Source organism: Leptinotarsa decemlineata, unplaced genomic scaffold (genome assembly GCF_025532065.1).
Source record: "Leptinotarsa decemlineata unplaced genomic scaffold, Ldec_3_MD MMD2_tig00001973_RagTag_RagTag, whole genome shotgun sequence".
Lineage (NCBI taxonomy): Eukaryota > Metazoa > Arthropoda > Insecta > Coleoptera > Chrysomelidae > Leptinotarsa > Leptinotarsa decemlineata.
The window spans coordinates 2,762,677-2,783,157 of record NW_027412572.1 but is presented as its reverse complement, the minus strand read 5'-3'; the positions used below and the strand labels follow the sequence as shown (position 1 = coordinate 2,783,157).

Sequence of the window (20,481 nt, the reverse complement as noted above, 5' to 3'; positions counted from 1 at the left end):
GGCACTTAAATAAAAGCTTGTTTTTTATCATTATTTTATTTCTTTTAATATCTGAAACTTAACCATAGAAGCTGTTTCGGCATAGAGGTGCAATCCTTTGTCATTTTTTCTTTAAACATAATTGTTATTTTTCAGTCTCGCATCCATCAAAAGGAAACAAAAAACAAACAAGAATGGAATGTGTGAGGATTTTAGAACCCTGCTGGAAACTGACCCATCACAAAAGGTGCGTGAGATGGCGGAAGAACTGGGCGTCAGCTCCAATGTGATTTCTGATGGATTGAAACGTACTAAGAAGGTTAAAAGGCTCGATTTGAACGATCCACAGAAATGAGCACGTTTCGATGTATGTTCTTTTTTGCTTTTGCGCAACCAAAACGGTCCTTTATTGGATCGGATCGTCACGTATGATGAAAAGTGGTTTTTCTACGACAGAAGACGTTTAGGACCGTGGTTAGACACCGATGAGCTACCCAGGAACCCAGGCACTTCCCAAGGCGAAAACCCACCAATAAAACACCATGGTTTCTGTATGGATGATCAACAGGTCACTACAATTTTCTACAACCGGGCCATACAGTCACAGCAAAGTCCTATTGTGACGGGCTGGTTGGCTATCCTTGTTTATCTTTCACTGCCCGAACCACTGTGCATGCTGTTTTTGGCGAGTGCATTGGCTTGGGATGTGGGGGTTGAACAAACCGGCCACGTAGCCCCGCTGAGTAAGGGAATGACAGAGAATCACTTGAGGTTGTTATTCCCTAACTGAATGGCATATCAACGATGGCTTAATCCTAAGGTGTGTATATCCGTGCCGAGAGGATGAATGACACTGAGCCTATCAGCTGTCTCTACGGAACCTTCGAGATACTGGGCGCCCTCTCGTCGTAGCATCGCCTTGTCACGGTAATGCGGGGTTCTGGCGTGATTGACCTAGCTACTCATGGGACTTTTATGGACAGAGTAAACTTAAAAATTCTTTCTGACGCTGAGTCTAAAGAGGAGATGGATGTCGAGCTTACGACTCCAACTGACCTTCCTGTAAATTTAGATCAGGAGCGAGATGGATGTGTCTACAAAGGAGATGGATGTTAAGTTTACGACTACAACTGACCTATCTGTAAATTTAGTTCAGGAACGAATCTACAGAGGAGATGGATGTTGAGTTTACGACTCCAATTGACCTCCCTGTAAATTTATTTCGGGAGCGAGTCTACAGAAGAGATGGATGTCAAGTTTACGATTCCAATTGACCTCCATGTGAATTTAGTACAGGAGCGAGAGCTTCTCAACTCCCCAACTCCTGATCTAATAACTGAACCTAAAAATAGGTTTGGTGGTGCAGCCAGGAAACGACTGAGTCGTCTCCTCAAAAGCGGGGTACTTTATGAAACCGCCTTGCACCAAATTATTTAGCGGCGTACGCAGAATTTGTCTCAGAATGTGGAACAAACCCCCCATGAGCAGGTTAGCAAACGTTTGCGCTCAAGTGATGATTCACCAAAACCAGAGGCGAAAGAGCTCTGCACGTTGAATGTAAGTCCGGCCGTACACGGACCACATAATTGCAGTTGAGGCAACCCCTACATTAAGGCCACGTTGACTGCACTTTGCGACCACATTTTTGTGGTTGGGTTAGGTTAGGTTAGGTTACACATTTTTGTGGTCGACTTGCGGTCATATAAACCGCACTTACAGTTGAGGCAACTGACATCTATATTTTGTGGTGTCAAAGGTTGTTTGAAGGTGGTTGACAATGTTTCGTGGGACATTTCATCAGATTGGACTTCCATTCTCCCCAATATGATATGAACTGATTTGAAATCTCTGCAAGAATCTCTAAAGAAATTATAAAGATTAGCAGAAAAAATAATTTTATTAAGCAAAAAAACGGTATTACAATGAAATAACATACAAGCAACAACCGGTAAACTCCGGCAAGACGAAAAAAAAACATTTTTAATTACTTCAGAATGTCCATTAGTTCTTTTGATGAATTGATTAGTATTTTGAAATTAAAAATTGAACGCTGTGAGACCAATATGAGAAAAAGTACACGCCGGTGTACGCGGTTGGGTACGACTGCAGTTTGTGGTTAGTGTACGGCGGTTGCCGCGATGACATCTCGGCGGAGATCAGCAGCAAGTTGACTGCAGACGCCCGTGTACGTGTAGTATAGTATTTCTTATGGGCGGCTTGAGTTCGCTGGAACGCGACTGCAATTGTGTGGTCGATCCGACCGCAAAATGTGGCTCGTGTACGGGCTCTCTAAGGCATCGTTAGGTGTAGCTGAAGTACAAAAACCCCCATATGAGAAGGTTTTCGAGGTTATCAAGGTGGTAATCTTGCACCATAACTATCCGACTACCTCATTAACGATGAATCAGCAGAGCATATACTTGCCTGCCCCGTTGGGGACCGAATCAGGTTTTTAGAGTTCGGCAGAGCCGTACTCTCACCATCTGACCTAAAAGACCACTCACCATACATACTAATCGGCTTCGTTGAGAAGCTGGGTTTATTTGGTCGAGTTTGAATAGGTGTGAGCCACAATAAACCCTTGCGGGTTGCGGTGGAGGGTCGAATAAACCCACTCACTTTGTACCTAACGTAACCTATTGTGACGAAATCGAGGAATGTTCCGAAAATTGCGTAAGCAGCAGTCGGAACTGGTCAACAGAAGAGGTCTGCATGTTTTACAGACCTCTCGCCAATTATCTTTTCATGCACTTCCATAACTTTCTCACCGGTACAACCTTCGCCAATCAGAACTGTCTTCGTCGACTTCATCGAATCCACTACACGCAATTTTTATGATGACGGAATTAACCGACTTCTGTTACGTCGGCAAATGTGCAATGATACAAATGACGTTTATCTCAATTAAACTGAATAGGTTTTCACTGAGATATTACAGTTTAAAGTAGACTCATATAAACGCACAAAAGTTTTCAAACAACCTAATATGTTGCCCTTGTTCATAAAAACAACAACTTTTCCGTATTTAGTACACAAATTTTTTAATATTTTTTTTCAAGTCCTCATATAAAAATAGTAGATTTTTAGAAAATGATGGATTTTAGCAAAAAAAAAAAATAGAAGGAAAAAACTTTCCTATATCTACAAAGAATCCCGCTGAGTTAATGAATGTTTCATATTCGCGAAAAAAAATATTTTGAAACGTTAATATGGGACTTTATGAAAAAAATATTGACTCAGCGGGATTTTACATCCAAAAATAGACACATTTTGCTCGAAACATTTTTCCATATAATGTTTCATTTGGCCGGCATATTGAAATTGGAGTATTTTGAAATTTCTTATCGGAAGGTGCTGCCCCACGACAGAATCCTAAACTGAAAATCGTATGAAATAGCGTTGGCAAAATCACACTGGAATTTGTACGGTTTGTTTACTTTTGCCTTTTCAGCAGGGTCGTAGTTACTCTGTAGTGGAATGAGGTCGAAGGAATGAGAATTCTAAAGTAGGTAGATCGATGGGAATATTCGATCTTAAATAACTCATTAGCATATCAAGTAGTAGTTCACATGTACTTTTTTTTGTAACATTTTTCAGCCCTGTCCAAAAATTACGACCAAGGTGTCATTCGATTCGTATTTTTGCCTAGAAATTTTAAGGAAAGATCCGAAAACGCGCCGATAAAAATTACAAAAATTATAAACAATTAAGTGGAAAAAAATGGGGCTTTAGTTTTTTCTTAATATCTCGGAAAATTTTCAAAATTTTGGAAATTTGAAAAGATCAATGAATTTGCGTAAAAAAAGTCCCAACTCCCGAAATTGTATCTCGATTATTTATAATTTTTACAGAGCCCTGAAAATAGAGCCAAAAGCGGGTAGTCTGGCTTCCGCGCGCCTTTTGTCACTCTGACATAAAAACAATTATTTAAACATATTAAATGTAAATATTAAGGAATGAAAAAAATTCATGTAATGTTGGGATACACCAATAAACAATAATCCGCAGTAAAAAAATTTTTATCCCAATTTTAACGTTAATTATAAATTTGTTAATTAATAACTTTTTCTGAACTGAAAGATTTTTACTTCAATCACCTTTTGCCAGAGTTAATCGATCCACAATATCCAAAAGGAAGACCAATTAGGAAATAGTTTGTAGTCACAAGTTTTAGAGCAATTATAATATTATGTATTTTTTAAATAAAAAAAATGAATCAATCCTGACAATGTGAATTTATTTTTGAAATTTGATAACTGATGTAATTTACCAAAAAAATGAGGTGATACGTTAGAGTAGTGCAATAAATTGTTTTTGTTGAGATTGAAATATATACTGAAAATGTCTCTTTTGTCCCTTAAAGAAGAAATATTTCCTAATCCCGGGTGGTCGTATCTGCTATTTGGTTCTTCCTTTTACATATATCTATACCTTGGAATTTAGTACTATCAATCATCCGTATATAGACCACAGAAGAAAAACATTTTATGTCTATAGAGCTACGCTGTGTAAACAATAGATCGCTATCTAACATCGCCCTTCCTAGTTCCTACCTGTAATGTTACGAATGAAATTTCAATACCGTTCTCCTCACGCCATATTGCCAAACTTTGTTTGCAGCAAATGCGATTGTATGTAAGAAGGTTGGGCGTTCTAGTACTCCATCTCTCTCTCCTACTCATAAACATCAATTGACGAATCGGTCAGTACGTCTTCTCGCGATCGTTTGAAGGAAATAAGGTCCGCCCCTATTTGTCTCGATAAATTTCAAGGTTATGTCCGATTTGAATCTCGCTCGATGTCCTTACCATTCTTAAACATTTTAGATTAAAATACCAAGAAAAACAATGTTAATTAAACTACATACAATTTTATTTACAAACGCTTGATATAAAATTTGAAAAACACACTAAAATTTTATATTGTGTTTGCTCAATATCACTTCCAATTTATAACTGTTTATAAGTTTATATTGTGTTTGCTCAACATTACTTTCAATTCACTCATAATATTATCACTCAGTTCAAATCTATCTAGTTCATTTTCTGAATCGACACACAATTCAATATTCTTGAAAAGTACGTTGTGTTCATTTATAATGGACATGGGAGGAGTGTGTAGTAGCCCACCTTCCATCATAGGCCAAGGGGAAGATTTTGAAAGAAGTAGCTAAAAAAAGAAAATTAAATGGAAATAATGGACTGACAGGTTGGACTTCTGATTTGATATATTAACAAGAATACAACCAGGATTCAGTTCAGCATATTACATATCATAGAACATGAAAACCAAGGTGTCAATGAAACTCAAGTAGATATGTATGAAATTTGTTTTTTTCGAAAACCAGATTGGTTGATGAACATGATTTGAATTTTGTCAATAAACTCTAATAACTTTAATTAACAGGTCTAAATTCACTTGCTTTTATATTGTGTGTAACTTCAGGTATGGGTATAATGGTATTTTTTTTAATAATTCGGGAAATTGACCATTTTGATCCTCTCATCACTGAAATCGTCGAAGCGAATCCTAATGAATTCGATATGGATATTGTAATCCAACAAGATGGAGCACCACCACATTACTCCAGACAAGTAAGAAACTATTTGGATACAGAATGGCCAGCCCGTTCGCCAGATTTGACACCTTTGGACTTTATTTATGGGGCTATTTGAAGCAAAAGGTGTGCGAAACTGAACCTGATTCAATATTGGATATACGGCGGAGAATAATAAATATTTGTAGAGATATTGACGTTACTGTGTTCGAAAATGTTCGGCGTGAAATATCGGATAGGCTGTTCATATGTCAAGAAGTTCAAGGCAACCATTTCGAGCATCTTCTAAACTGACCTCAAGCTTATAACCTTATATTATGTAGTTAAATGTCAATGTATTCAGTCAATTATTAAATGTTTCGCCATTTTGTAGTAGGTGAAGATTTTGACTTCATATTCTAGGGTTGTGAAGTATTCGTCAGGAGCTTCACAAGAACCCCCATTCCATTTAATTTTTTTCCCAGATGGCGCCCAGTCGCCATCTTGAAAGTTTCATCTGTCAATTTCACTTCAGAATAAAGTATTCATGCATTAATTTCATTATCCCAAATTTCAATTTGTTGAGTTGATCCGTTCAAAAAATAAAAGGGGAGGGGACATTAAAGAAAAGCACTGTATAAACTGTGGCATATTTGTTTGGGGTGGGATAACTAATAATTATATTAAAAACCTAGAAGTGACACAAAAATGGCTGATAAAGATAATGTATAATAAAAGCTACAGATTTCCGTCAGATAAACTCTTCCAACAATCTAAACTATTTACAATCAATCAACTATACTTTCTGAATCTTACATCTTACCATCACCAACACAAGTATGAACTGCACAAATAGACCATCCATACAATACTCGACTGAAAAACCAAACAACCAGAATACCGAAGGTTGGAACTACAAAAAACCTAAGATTCTTTTCCTATCTATGCCTGATAATTTGCAGAAAGATCCCAAATAAAATAGAAATGCTCAATGGTCGTTTCCTATTTAAAAAGAAGTTGAAGGTATGGATTTTAATCCAGCCCCCGAACAAATTCTCATAGCTTTTCAAAGAGAAATTTAGAAAACAAGTTTAATATAAATTTAACCCTAACAACACAGAGACACAGAAAACTTTAAAGTACATTTAACTTGAACTGCCTTAAATATACTGCCTATATTTGTGAACATCAAAAGAGATTTATAAAATATGAACGAAAAAAAAAAAAAAGAATATCTTTGTGGACGCCCAACTTTACCTATACTCCCATACTAAATTCACCTTTATTGTTATATTTTATTATCATTGTATAGGTAACTCTTTATATACATATCTGCAATTTTATTATATTTATTATTTTCATTTTATTATAACATTTTATAGATCAGAGACTGGCTAGCTAGACCAGCTATTTGGAAGTCTGGCCATCCATAGCATGATTTTAAACATGTAGTGAAGAGATAGTGAATAAAAAAAACTGATTAAAAAGCTAGAAATCCATTAATCATTCTACCATCAATTACAAGTAAGAAGTTGTTTTTTGTTCCAGTTGTATGAAAAATTACTATCATACAATTTAGATTTTTGCAATAAATAACATAATTCTCTGAAAGTGTTTTTATTTCATGAAATATTAATATACAGAGTAACATTTAATTAGCCGATAATATTTTGGGCAAAGATAGTTCCAAATAACTTTATTTATAAAAAAATGCGTTTGCGACCATTACTTTCTTGGGAAAAGTTGTTCATACTGATGTATACTATAAGTAATTCTCCAAAATATGATCAGCTAATCAAATATTATCTTTATACATGGGTATATAGTGTGGTCCACTGAGTGTGCAATAAACGGGAAACTTTTTCATTATCGATTTCTCAGAAAATTTTATTCCTGACAAAAGTTGGTGCATGTTCCAAAACTATACCAAGTGTACCTGAAATGGTTTTATGACAAACACCATACAGGATAGGCCAAAAAATATAAAGTTCGTTCAAGAGTAAAGTACCCTTATTTCAAAAAATATAGAAATATGTTGAACAGAAAAGTTACTTAGAATTCAAAGTTATGTTCAGATACGAAGTCATGGCCTGCTATTCAAATTTTTTTCTTTAGGAAAATTTTGAATTACCCCCGTTTAATAAATATTTTTACTATTTTGATTTAATATGTATTTGAAGTAGCCACAATCAAATTAGTTTGCAGTATTTTTTATCAAATTAAAGTGTATTTGTAAAATTTACTTGGATTTGTATTTTCTCAAGTGACCGTCAACAATTCAATTCAATTCTTTATTTATCCATTCGAGCAAATACAGCTATAGGACAAGTCAAAAAACATATAGACATACAACAAAGTGCTGTGAGTAAAATGATAAAATAAAATAAATTATGTACATGCATAACAAGGATTGCAGACAAAATAAAATTAACATAGGATAGTGAAATAATACATGTTTACAGGTTGTTGTTTAAAAAATTAATTCATAATAATCTTCTAGGGAGTAGGGACACAGATCAATTAGTATCTTTTTCACTTCAATAAGAAATTTCCGGTTTGAAAAGGATCTATATCTTTGTGGAAGTCGATTATAGAGTCTTAAGTACAGTAGGTGAATTTAAGCTAATATTTAAGCGTCTGAAGGGAACGCAATATTTGCCTTTCTGTCTAGTATCATAATTGTGTAGTTCATCTACACGCATATGGTCGTCACGAGCTTTGTGTATATTCTTCAAAAGTTCTAAAATGAAAATACCACTAACTGTTAAAATCCTCATGTTTTTGAAGAGGTCACGACAACTATGGTTAAATGAGACTCTAGCAATACATCTAACAATGCGCTTTTGAGCCAGAAAAACATTTTGTGCATATGCTGATCCACCCCAGACTGCAATACCATAGTTTATTCTTGATTGAACTTCTGCAAAATAGAATGAACGGAGATGATTCAAGTTCAATGTATATCTAAGATTTCTGATTTGGTAACATTTTGAGTTCAGTGTCTTAGAAAGCTGTAGACAGTGAGTTCGAAATGATAAGTCTTCGTCCAAAAAAATTCCAAGAAATTTAACACTTTCAGTACTATAAATGCATGTGTTATTAATGTTGATATTTAATGGCAGTACGTTTTTGTTTTGATGAGTATGAAAAGTTACACAATTTGTTTTGTTTGTATTAAAAAGAAGAGACATATCAGAAGACCAGACTGAAAAGTTGAGCATTGTGGTGTTAATTTTTGTTTTCAGAATTTCAGAGTTTTCTCCTGTAAAAAGTAGCGTTGAGTCATCTGCATACAATGTAGTGAATGCATCAGTTAAGATCAGAGGTAGCTCATTAATATATAAGACGAATAGTATTGGCCCCAGAATGGAGCCATGAGGTACCCCAATGTCATTTCTTTGAGGAGATGAACAAGATGTTTTACCACAATGATAGATTTTTACAATTTGTTTCCGTCCTTTCAGATACGAGCTAAACCAGTCATGAATTTTACCTCTTATACCAAATTTATATAACTTATCAAGCAGAGTTTTGTGTTGAACACAATCAAAAGCTCGACTTAAATCACAAAATATTCCTGTCGGATTTTCACCCTTCTCAGTAGCTATTAATACTTTCTCATAGAAGGAGATAATTGCTGTTGTAGTAGAGTATTGGCTACGAAAACCATGATGATTATCCATAATAACTTTGTTCCTCTCTAAAAACGATACCAGTTGATTTAGAACCACATATTCAATTACTTTTGATATTACTGATGGAATAGTGATTGGTCTATAATTAGATATGTCAGATGCATTACCTTTCTTTAAAATAGGAGACACTAATGAAGTTTTCAATTTTGTTGGAAATATCCCGTCCTCAAGAGACTTATTAATCACGTGAGTTAGAGGTTTAACTATGTATTCTGCAATTTTTTTTAATATTACAGCTGAAATTCCATCATAACCACAGGAGGGCTTCATGTTTGTTGCAACGATATTTAACAGAACTCTAGAATAAAACAAATACTCCTTTTAACGAGGCAAATACTTTACTAAGTATAATGTTCATATGAATAAACTGTCAAAATCTATCGCGGATAGCCATGAACCAATAAGCGATAGTACAGAAAAATGTAGGTAACTTAACAACTTAACAGGTGCTAACAATAAAAATTATCGAAGCGTCTCTGTATGTCCACCTTCTCTTTTGATGCATCTAATTGTTCGCTCATAAAATTCGTTTAATGTAGATCGCAACACATTAGCGGTATTATTTCTGCAATGAACTCGTTATTGAAGTTTCAAGCTCATCAACATTATTAAAGGGGCGATCTCTGTAGACTTTTTGTTTTAAGTATCCCCGTAAGAAATAATCTAGAGGTGTAAGGTCTAGAGAACGAGGAGGCCATCGAGGATCGGTATTTCGTCCTAACCACTTTTATTACGAAATGTCCTATTCAGCCACTGAGAAACATTCCTAGTAGAATGGGCAGGACATTCGTCATGTTGAAACCATAACTTTTGCCGCTCTTCTAATACCATATCATCCAAAAACTCTCCTGTTTCAGTTTTCAAAATGTTCAAGTACCTGTCACCATTCAAATTCTCGCGAAAATAAAAACAGACCTAGTAATTTATCATTTAATATACCACACAAAACGTTTGTTTTCTGATACTATTGATTTTTGTTATCAATAATAAAATTTGGGTCGACATCTGACCACCATCTGCAATTTTGTTATGATAGAACCCCATTTGTTGTAAAAGTAGATTCTCCAAACAGAATACATCGATGAAAATTTTGTTGTTCTTCTATTTCACTCTGAATCCACATGGAAAAATCATATCTCAAATCATAGTCTCTTTCTTGAAAAGTACAAATGAATGTAGGTTTGTAAGCATGGTACTTGTGTTTCTTGAGAATACGCTTCACAGAGGTTTTTTATGCCGGTATAATCACTAATTTCTTGGGTGGACCTTCTAGGATTTTCCACTACTGCTTGAAGTACGTCAAGCTGGTTTTCTTCTGTGCATACAGGTTTTGTTACGCTCCGTATTATGTTTATATTCTAGTGAGCTGGTCTGTTTGAAATTCTTTAAAATTCTACTGACACTTGATTAGCAAATTTGTTTGTCTGGATGCTGCTCGTTGAGAATACTTGCAGCTTCGCGCATTGTTTTAAAACCATCACCACAGTTTGAAACTAATTCTGCCTTTTCAGTTAACGTTAATAAATCTGGGCGAGGCATTTTTAATTAAGGACAAATATGAAAACGTTTTACAGGCAAGTTTTAAGAAGCCAGACTATCAAACTACAGTATTGTTTTAGGGCGTATGTGTTTTTTGTTCATGGCTATCCGTGATAGATTTTGGATTGTTTTTTAATATCTGTTCTAGTTGAGGCATTGTTGTCAGAATAAAAAAAAATATACTTTTATTGACAGTTTATTCATATCAACATTTAGTTAGTAAAGTATTTGCCTCGTTAAAATTCTAGAGTTCTGTTAAATATCGTTGCAACAAACATGAAGTTGACGGTCACCTAAAAAATATATAAATCCAAGTAAATTTTACAAATACACTTTCATTTGAATTTCACTAGTTCGGACTTCCATTGTCTACTATATAAAATGATTTGAAATCCCTGGAACAATTAAAAAAAAATGAATTAAAAATGAATAGTTGAAAATAACAATTATATTAAGCAAAAATAAACCTGAAATGAAATAATAGTGAAATAAAATACAAGTAAAAATAGAACAATTGAATGAATAAAAACAAAATGAAAATAAAAATCAAAAGTTGAGAGATTCCAAGTCACGTTAGTTCACGACGTTTCGATTGTTAGTATCTACAATCGTCTTCGGGTGATGACTGGACTGATTCCTCCGAGAGATGACTATTTATAGGTGGTTCGAGTACTTTCACTTATCCCCGATTTCCATTTTCCGCTTCACTGGTTCCGTGGGAGATGACCGTTTTGGCGGGAGTTGGCCATTTTTCGCTTGATGATGGGTTTCCATATGTTGTGTATTTCTACGCTGGCTTGGCTGAATACGTTGTTGGATAACATGTAAGCGGCTTCCTTGAATTTTCTCCTAAACCAATGTTCCTCTCTGTGCAAGATCTCAGCTTGGGACCACTCGATGTTGTGTTGATGATTACAAACATGGTCTGCCACTACTGATTTGCTGGTTTCCCCTCGCTGTGTGTGTTTCTTGTGTTCGGCAATGCGAACATTCAATGGCCTCTTAGTTTCACCAATATAGGATTCTCCACACTCACAGGGTATCCGGTAAATGCAATTCTTGGAATCGCAGTCCGCGTTTGGTGGCCTGGTTTTCGTGAGGCTGCTACGGATAGTGTTGCCGGATCTGATGATGTACTTGGAATGTTCGCATTGCCGAACACAAGAAACACACACAGCGAGGGGAAACCAGAAAATCAGGAATAGCAGACCATGTTTGGACCCATCAACACAACATCGAGCGGTCCCAAGCTGAGATCTTGCACAGAGAGGAACATTGGTTTAGGAGAAAATTCAAGGAAGCCGCATACATGTTGTCCAACAACGTATTCAGCCAAGCCAGCGTAGAAATACGCAACATATGGAAACCCATCACCAAGCGAAAAATGGCCAACTCCCGCCAAACGGTCATCTCCCACGGAACCAGTGAAGCGGAAAATGGAAAGCGGGGATAAGTGAAATTACTCGAACGACCTATAGTCATCTCTCGGAGGAATCAGTCCAGTCATCACCCGAAGACGATTGTAGATACTAACAATCGAAACGTCGTGAACTAACGTGACTTGGAATCTCTCAACTTTTCATTTTTATTTTTTTTTTTTCATTTCTTTATTTTTATTTATTTTCCTTCAATTGTTCTATTTTACTTGTATTTTATTTCATTATTATTTAATTTCATGTTTATTTTGCTTAATATAATTGTTATTTTCAGCTACTCATTTTTAATTCTTCTTTTTTTTAGTTGTTGTCAATCAATCACCTTCAAACACTTTATTTGATAAAAAAAACTCCAAACTGATTTGATTGTGGCTACTTCAAATACATATTAAATCAAAATAGTAAAAATATGTATCAAACGGGGGTAATTCAAAATATTTCAAAAGAAATGAACTTTATATTTTTTGGCCTATCCTGTATGGTGTTTGTCATAAAGCCATTTCAGGTACCCTTGGTATAGTTTTGTATACCATTTGTTGTAGACTTAGTGGACCACACTGTATATGTAGATTAATATAGATGGATATGCATCCATATAGATGTATGTATGTATAGATGGATATGGTAAGTGCATTCCTGTCAAAAACAATTTCTCAGCGGCACTTAAAATTCTCTTTGCATTAACTTTTTTCTTCGAAGGTTTCAATACTCATTTTGGTATACTCAAAAAATGTTTCAGGATATAATCTGTATTTTTCGTACTTCTTGTGGAATTCTCCATCTAAACCCCGATTCTTATTCAAATCATGTACTCCACAATCTCTTCCAAATATTAGGTCTTGACTTCTGATGCATTGTTTGGAACCTTTGGTGTAGTAATGAATATTACTGGAGTTTTTTTCCAACACCAAATCGTTATTTTCAACACCTCGACACGTGTTTCGATCACCAAGTGATCATCTATCGATAAAACTGAGTTTTATCTTCCTCTTTGAAGATCATCTATCGATAAAACTGAGTTTTATCTTCCTCTTTGAAGATGATCACTTGGTCTTGAAGCAAAAAACTATTACTTTCTAAACACTATCGAGATAATTTCGATAAAGACATTTTGCTGTCAGACTACTGGTCGCGGCGGCGAACGTGACTGCTCGTGGCCTGCAAACGATGCCGCGCGAATGGTCGCCACGCCCCCCGCTTCGACGTTCGCATCGCCGATCCCCGTGGCCTGACCGTTAGGAGCTAATGCCACTCCAAAAACTGAAAAACTCACCATACAAACCCCATATATGTTATGATCACTGATGTGATGACCACAAAGAGACGATGGAGAATAATAATAGGTGTTTTCAAGATGTTCTGTACGATGCTTATTCATGAAACTGAAACTTCCAGCCGCCCTCGATCTCAAGACACCATTTTCCAAATCAATGAACCTAACTTTCAAGTCTTCATTAACGACGATATTATCAGGCGAAATGTCAGTCAAATACAGTCGAAACTGACCATGATTTTCAGTAAAATTATAGGCTGCTTGCAATAACTGGTATGCCACAAATGCTCTATCAAACCAAGAAAATTTTTCTATATCATTCAAAGGCCTTCCACAATTTTCCTCTATCACCAATCTACCACAAGCTCCGTAGTAATGCGGTACAGGATAGTTCTCTCTGGAGTTGAAAATTTGGAGCAAAACGGGTTCAGCGTTAATTCTCAGAAGGGTATAAACGTGTTCAAAAGTTTTATATTTAATATTTCCCAACAGAACCTCGAATGTCTCATTATCACATACACAAAAAGGGGATAAATAATTATTTGTTCCAACGGACATACTTCTTAGCACTTCCAAATTTAAACTACCAATTACTGATTTGTCTTGCTCCATGTCGCTCTCGTCTTCCAGCTTTTTCAGCACAACTTTTTTATCCTTGTACTTGGCGAAGAAAACATTTTTAACACTGACCAAATTATAAATTATGTCTGTAACACTATCATACGTCAAAGTTATCAAGTTTTTTTCCACGTCTTGGCACATATCGTCTCCATAACAGTAGAGGCACGCGTCTAGATGACATAGTTCCATTATTCGTTTTATTTTGGATGAAAATATCAGTATTGACAAAAGTGGAAGTAGAAGAAAATGCAATAGTTTTATTTTCATTGCTTGGCAATGTTCTACCGACTATTCTTGGCACCTTGCTGCAAGGATTTCTGTCTGAATGAATACAACTCTTTCACCCACTTCTCTATTCTGGCCTCTTCGTTCAGGAATAGCTGAAATATGATGAGAAATATGAGAATTTTCAATACAATAATGGAAGTTTTTGCTTATTACTATGAAGATGAGAGAGTATGGACAATTTGATCAGATAAAAAAAAGAGTTAAAAGCAAGCTTAGAACTGCAACACTAATAATAATAGAGGTCCCCTTCTTTTCTACATCCCACTATTGCCATTATTCGTTGCGCTCAGAAATACTCGAGGGTATAACTGTGGCACCCCCGGAAACTGGAGGCACAAGGTCACCCATCTGTTTTTTATGGATGATCTTGAACTTCATGCCTCTGGAGAGAAGGATCTCCATCAGTCCTTGAGGGTGGTGGAAGAGTACACGCATGCTATCGGTATGAAATTCGGGATAGACAAATGTGCAATGGTCCATCTCAAAAGAGGACGATGCGGGGGCTACGGAGAGGATGTGCAGCTCGTAGATGGAAGCATCCTACACCATCTGGATGCCGGAGAGACGTATACTTACCTCGGGGTGGAACAACGCCACTCACAAGAGGTAGCTGCAGTGAAAAACTCTCTCCGCGGCAAGTATCAGCACAAACTTCGACAGATCTGGTCATTGGAACTGTCGAGGAAGAACAAAGTTGCTGCAACAAATGCTGTTCCAATCTTACTCTACTCGTTTGGAGCTCGTAATATTTATCCGGTTTATATCAATTTTTTTATATTTGTATTTTGAAGTGAGGATCATCGCAGTAGTTTTACTCACATTCAGTTTCAATTTGTTCATTTTAATCTACTTTCAACTTTTTGCAATATCACATTCATTTTCTGTACAGCAGTGTCTAAGTTTATGTCACTACAAGCTAATAGAGTATCGTCTTCAAATAAGTTGATAAATTCACAATCAACGTGTATATTAATATCATTTAAATATAAAATGAATAATAAGGGGCCTAAAACACTTTCCTGGGGTACTACTCCTTTATCGTTTATTTCATTTGAAATTGTGCCATTGATTCTTACTCTTTGTTTTCACATACACATAGCCCTCAATTCCGTATATTTTCATTTTGCTGAGGATTACATTTCAATAATGTTTCGAAAGCTCTCTTCAAATCTAAAAATACCGCTATTACACACTGGTTGCCATCTAATGTTTTCATGAAATAGTTAAGTGACCTCTGTAATGACGATTTACAAGAATACTTTTTCCAAATCCCTGACTGATTATCAAACAGAATCTCATTTTCATTCACAAATTTCAGTAATTGATTGTAAACGGCATACTATAGTACTTTTTCAATGGAAGGCAAGGTATTGATAGGCCCAAATTTCTCAGCTTTAATAGTTTTATTTACCTCTGGAATTGGAATAATGGTACTAATTTTGAGCAGATCTGGAATCTTTCCAGTCTGAAGTGTTGATGAGATTCAGTATGGCATGTCCACCAGTTTAAAAAATGTGTTTAAGAATATTGGCATTTAGGATTTCATGAGTGTTCCTTTTTTTTTTTCACCGTAGTGTGCGCTGGTCCAGGCCCTATCCCCCGAAGCCCCGATACATTCGGGAGGAGCATTATCAACCAATGATCACTCCCCACACCGTGGGGTAAGTGATCATTAGGTCCGAGAATCATGTGCTCTGAGCAAGCGCAGTGAGCCAAGAATGACAGCCTTCTCCATCTGTGCGGCTAAGATTTTGTGCGGCAAGCCGGTATGATTTTAAGATTAGAGAGTAGAGAGGACATCATTCCACCAAGGACTCCAATAATCAGAACAACCATCTTCTGTGGAGTTCGAAGAGAAAATCTCGATATTTTATCCGTTTTTCCTCCTCTTTTCTGACGATATTCGTCTCGCCAGGAGCTGAAAACTCCACGACAAATATCGTTTTGCTCTGGTGGTCGAGAAGGACTACATCAGGCCTATTACCTTGTATGAGCCTGAGGGTGGGGAACGAATAGTTCCAATAAATTCGCCACTTCTCGTTCCCCACAACGGATTCAATATTCTCCGGAACGTAGGGCAACACCGGTGTCTCGTCAATACCGTAAGAGTGCCGTAGATGGTAATATAACACTCTTAGGGCCGCGTTATGTCGATGGATATAGACCGAGACCGCATATGTTGGACATGCTGATAACAAGTGCATCAGGGTCTTGGGTGCCTCGCGGCAGGCCCTGCACCTTGTGTCAGGAACCTCTATATCCATTACGCGACTGCGGTAGACTAAGGTGTTGAAGACACCATCCTGGCAAGCCATGATGAACCCCTCGTTTCCGACTTCAGCCCACTCGACCTGAGAAAAGCGAAGGTCAGGCGCTTTGATATGCCAAGGTCTCCAATGTTATTGAAGAAGACCCCATGCATTGGCTTATCCTTGTGTTTCCGCAGAAGTAAGGTGATCTCTGCGGCTTTTATCTGAGCTTTTTGCCGAACAGGTTCCAACTCGGTGACAGAGTTGTGGTCACCTCGTTTAGTGTCGAAAACTATACCGAGTTCATCAGCTGCTCGGGCTAAAGAGAAATGCTCCAATTCCTGCTCTCTCATGGTCACGGACCATACAGAGAAGGGAATTCGAACTCCTGACGACTTTATAGGCTGTATCCAGTACCATTCTGTCATGTAGACACTCCAAACTCAAAAGTCCACAGCCTCCCTGTTGTCGGGGAAGTACAACCGTGGAACGGACGATTTGGGATGCAAAATAGAGATGCATCATTTTTCGGGTCTTTACGTCGAGTTGATACAGCTCCTCCTGAGTCCACTTCACTACTCCAGACGAGTAAAGTAAGATTGGAACAGCAAGCATATTTGTTGCAGCAACTTTGTTCTTCCCCGACAGTTCCGATGACCAGATCTGTCGAAGTTTGTGCTGATACTTGCCGCGGAGAGAGTTTTTCACTGCAGCTACCTCTTGTGAGTGGCGTTGTTCCACCCCGAGGTAAGTATACGTCTCTCCGGCATCCAGATGGTGTAGGATGCTTCCATCTACAAGCTGCACATCCTCTCCGTAGTCCCCGCATCGTCCTCTTTTGAGATGAACCATTGCACATTTGTCTATCCCGAATTTCATACCGATAGCATGCGTGTACTCTTCCACCACCCTCAAGGACTGATGGAGATCCTTCTCTCCAGAGGCATAAAGTTTAAGATCATCCATATAAAACAAATGGGTGACCTTGTGCCTCCGGTTTTCGGGGGTGCCACAGTTATACCCTCGAGTATTTCTGAGCGCAACGGATAATGGCAATAGTGAGATGCAGAAGAGAAGGTGACTGAGGGAATCGCCCTGAAATACACCCCTTCTGAAAGTGACCCACTCTTGCTTGACCAGATGTTATGGTGAAGCGAGTTCGCCAAAGTGGTATCAGTTGTTCAATGCATCTCACTATTTTGTCGGGTACCGCAAGGCATCTGAGCAAATGCAAGATGAGCTCATGCGAAATTGTATCAAATGCCTTACAGTAATCGATCCAGACCATAGAGAGGTCACGCTTATATTGTATGAGTCCTGCATTTATTATTATTATTATTATAACTCTTCATTAGCAAATAATGATTTTCATAGTACAGTCAGTCACTTATAAAATACAAAACAAAAATATATAAAAATAGAAACAAGTCACGTTGTAAAAACAAGAAACTAGAAAACAGGACAAATAATTGATGACTAATGAAGCAAAAATATAACGTAATTCTCCTAAAGAGACCATTTTGAATTTAGTTATAGGCAAGTAAAGGTTAGAGTCGCGGTTATACCACTCTTCGTCACTTTGAATGCTCTCGATTACCTGGTTAATACTATTAACAAAATAATTGTTACAATGTTCTACCAGGAATGTCTCTTCCTTAACAATGTTCGGGGCTCTATCATAATCAAATTGTACCTGATTGAATGAGTTTTAATTATCGCTTTTTACAAGGACTTTTAATGTTTTTCACATCATCTGAGAATTGTTTCTGTAATAAAGCAACCCGAACCTCATAAAATATTTTGTATGTGACTTGTTGGCGATACAAAACTAGGGTGGACTTGGTAAAGTATTATAAAACCACCAATAACAGTTATAACGAAATCACCAAATTTTGTTTGACCACTTTGTTAGAGTTTTGCATTTATAATGAACATTCATTACTTTCAACTACTAGGAAACAGTATAATAATGTACATTTTTAAATGAATATAATTTTATCATTCTATTGTATTTGACACTGTGGACAAATCCGGTAAATACCTTTTGCAGATTTGTGAATCTTTGTCAATAAAAACTACACTTCTTGCACAATAAAGCCCATTTTTGTTGACTAATTAAACTTTCTCCTTTACTCCACTCCAAATATTCTATCCACTGAACAAAATAAAGAATTGAAGAGCATAAAATCAGTGGGAATGTCACTCCAATCTAGGAAATGCAACAAAATATGCAGCTCGCGCTTGCTAACATGAAAATTATTTGTCTCGAAAATGTATACTTACACTGTGATGAAAAATACTGTCAGGCTCCAGTTGCTCAACCTCTGGTACTTTGATAGTATTTTTCCTCAAGTCGATAACAATGTTATCTGGAACCTTCTTCGCTTTACTTGAGCTGAACTGCTTTGGAGTGAAATTATCTTCATTTATTTCTTCTAGTACCGTATTATCTACAATTACACAATCTGGAGAGTTTTTTTCAGGCTTACAACTACTTTCTTTAGTCGAGCTCTCAACTTCTTTCTTTGATTTATCAATTTTGTTCTTACTGGTCTTCACCGGCTCAGGACTTTCAGAGCTTGAACTAGAACTGGAACGTTTTTTAGGTTTACTAACAAACTCTCTTATATAAGATTTTGATCTTGAACGATGGGATCTGTAGCGATCTCTTGACTTTGATCGAGATCGGCGATGCCGATCTCTACGACGATCTCTAGAGTCTGACCTGTGAGACTTTGATCTAGAAGAGTGGTAGTTTGAAGTGCTTTTACTTCTGGATCTCCTGAAATGTGGAAGCAATAAGCGGGGCAAATACGGGAGATTAACATTTAACATTTAAATAAAAACAATCACAAACCTAGTTCTACCATATCTATCCCTAGACCTGTGTCTGCTGCGACTTCTCGATCGGCGGCTGGACTTTTTCTCCCTTCTACGCTTTGTTCTAGATTCTGACGAATCTGAAGATGATGATCTACGGACAGTTCTAATTCTGCATTTTGAACTCAACACATGTGCTAACTTTTGATCAAATACTTCCTCTGTCTTACCTACGCTTGCATCTACTACTTTTGCTTGATTTTTTATCCCAACGTTTTTCATTTTCAGAGTCACTAGAATACTTACCCATCCTGTGAATTTTTATCTTATGAGAACAGAATAAAATATGCGACTTTCTTCAACATACCTAATAACTAAATCTGAGAATAAAAACTAAAGAGTTCTACCATAACAAAAACAAGACTGTTTCCAGTGTTTCTAAAACCCTCTCGATCAGATAATTTTATAAAATACCACAGGCCACAGAATGACCATTCAGTTATGACACTTCAAACATCAACTGTCAGCTAAGGAATAATAGCATAATAGTTTCTATGAACTCATACTTTAAGGCTAGTTCATGTTGGAACGAACATCGCATAAAAAGTGCGATTTGAAATGGCGTCGTGTTTATCGTAAAAAAGTTGAAAAAATTGAACCTTTTTTGCGATTTCCGCAAAATGTTATACGTCAACATACAAAATAGTTATATTGCTTTGACTCTCGTTTTTTAAGCCCATACATCGAAAGTGAATCCAAAATGGACGAATGTGTCAGGTTGTTCAAATTATATCAACTTTACCGTAAAAAGCTTCATTGAAAAAACCTTGTCTTCATAGTGGGAAATATTTTCAAAAATAGAAGAAAATGGCCAATCTTGTGGCTGAAATAAATGAGAATTAGTGATCCAGAGAAATATTTCAACTAGTTCAGGCTCACTCTCTCATTATTCAATAAATTATTGAATTTGGTTGGCCCCTCATTAAAGAAAACTCATTTTGCAAAAGAACCCCTCGCCCCTGCAGGCAGTAACGTTAAGATAAGT

General features: G+C 36.7%; 2 protein-coding genes across 6 annotated transcripts in view; both read right to left on the bottom strand.

The window, feature by feature from the left end:
• Arr1 (Arrestin 1) overlaps positions 1-14,346 on the bottom strand; it is a 61,470-nt gene extending 47,124 nt beyond the window's left edge. Inside the window, exons 1-2 of one of the 2 annotated variants that reach the window (XM_074176678.1) lie at positions 13,459-14,346; positions 4,834-5,148 (exon numbers count right to left, since the gene is read on the bottom strand). In XM_074176678.1, coding sequence (XP_074032779.1) covers positions 4,939-5,148; positions 13,459-14,346 — 1,098 coding nt within the window. In that variant the 3' untranslated portion in view covers positions 4,834-4,938. Of the gene's footprint in view, positions 1-4,833; positions 5,149-13,458 lie in introns of those variants that run through there. The other variant, XM_074176680.1, reaches the window with a different exon arrangement.
• Positions 14,318-19,960, bottom strand: LOC111516477 (uncharacterized). Of its 4 annotated transcripts, none has more exons than XM_074176683.1 (5): positions 19,804-19,960; positions 19,667-19,747; positions 19,474-19,590; positions 18,900-19,398; positions 14,318-14,459 (listed from the first exon to the last, which is right to left on the bottom strand). In XM_074176683.1, the coding sequence occupies exons 2-5, from the start codon at positions 19,744-19,746 to the stop codon at positions 14,361-14,363; spliced, it is 795 nt and encodes a 264-aa protein (XP_074032784.1). In that variant the 5' UTR covers position 19,747; positions 19,804-19,960; the 3' UTR covers positions 14,318-14,360. The 4 variants fall into 4 exon arrangements, with proteins under 4 accessions (XP_074032784.1, XP_074032785.1, XP_074032782.1 ...); XM_074176684.1 differs by having other exon boundaries at positions 19,667-19,761; positions 19,804-19,955; XM_074176681.1 differs by having other exon boundaries at positions 19,474-19,747.
• Positions 19,961-20,481: the final 521 nt, after the last annotated feature.

Excerpts from the sequence above, each read along its gene's own strand:
- LOC111516477 (XM_074176681.1), bottom strand. The coding sequence starts at position 19,718 with ATGAAAAACGTTGGGATAAAAAATCAAGCAAAAGTAGTAGATGCAAGC. Across the intron at positions 19,399-19,473 it reads GATAGATATGGTAGAACTAG|GAGATCCAGAAGTAAAAGCA; the intron begins GTTTGTGATTGT and ends TCCACATTTCAG. Across the intron at positions 14,460-18,899 it reads ACAGTATTTTTCATCACAGT|CTATTCCTGAACGAAGAGGC; the intron begins GTAAGTATACAT and ends ATCATATTTCAG.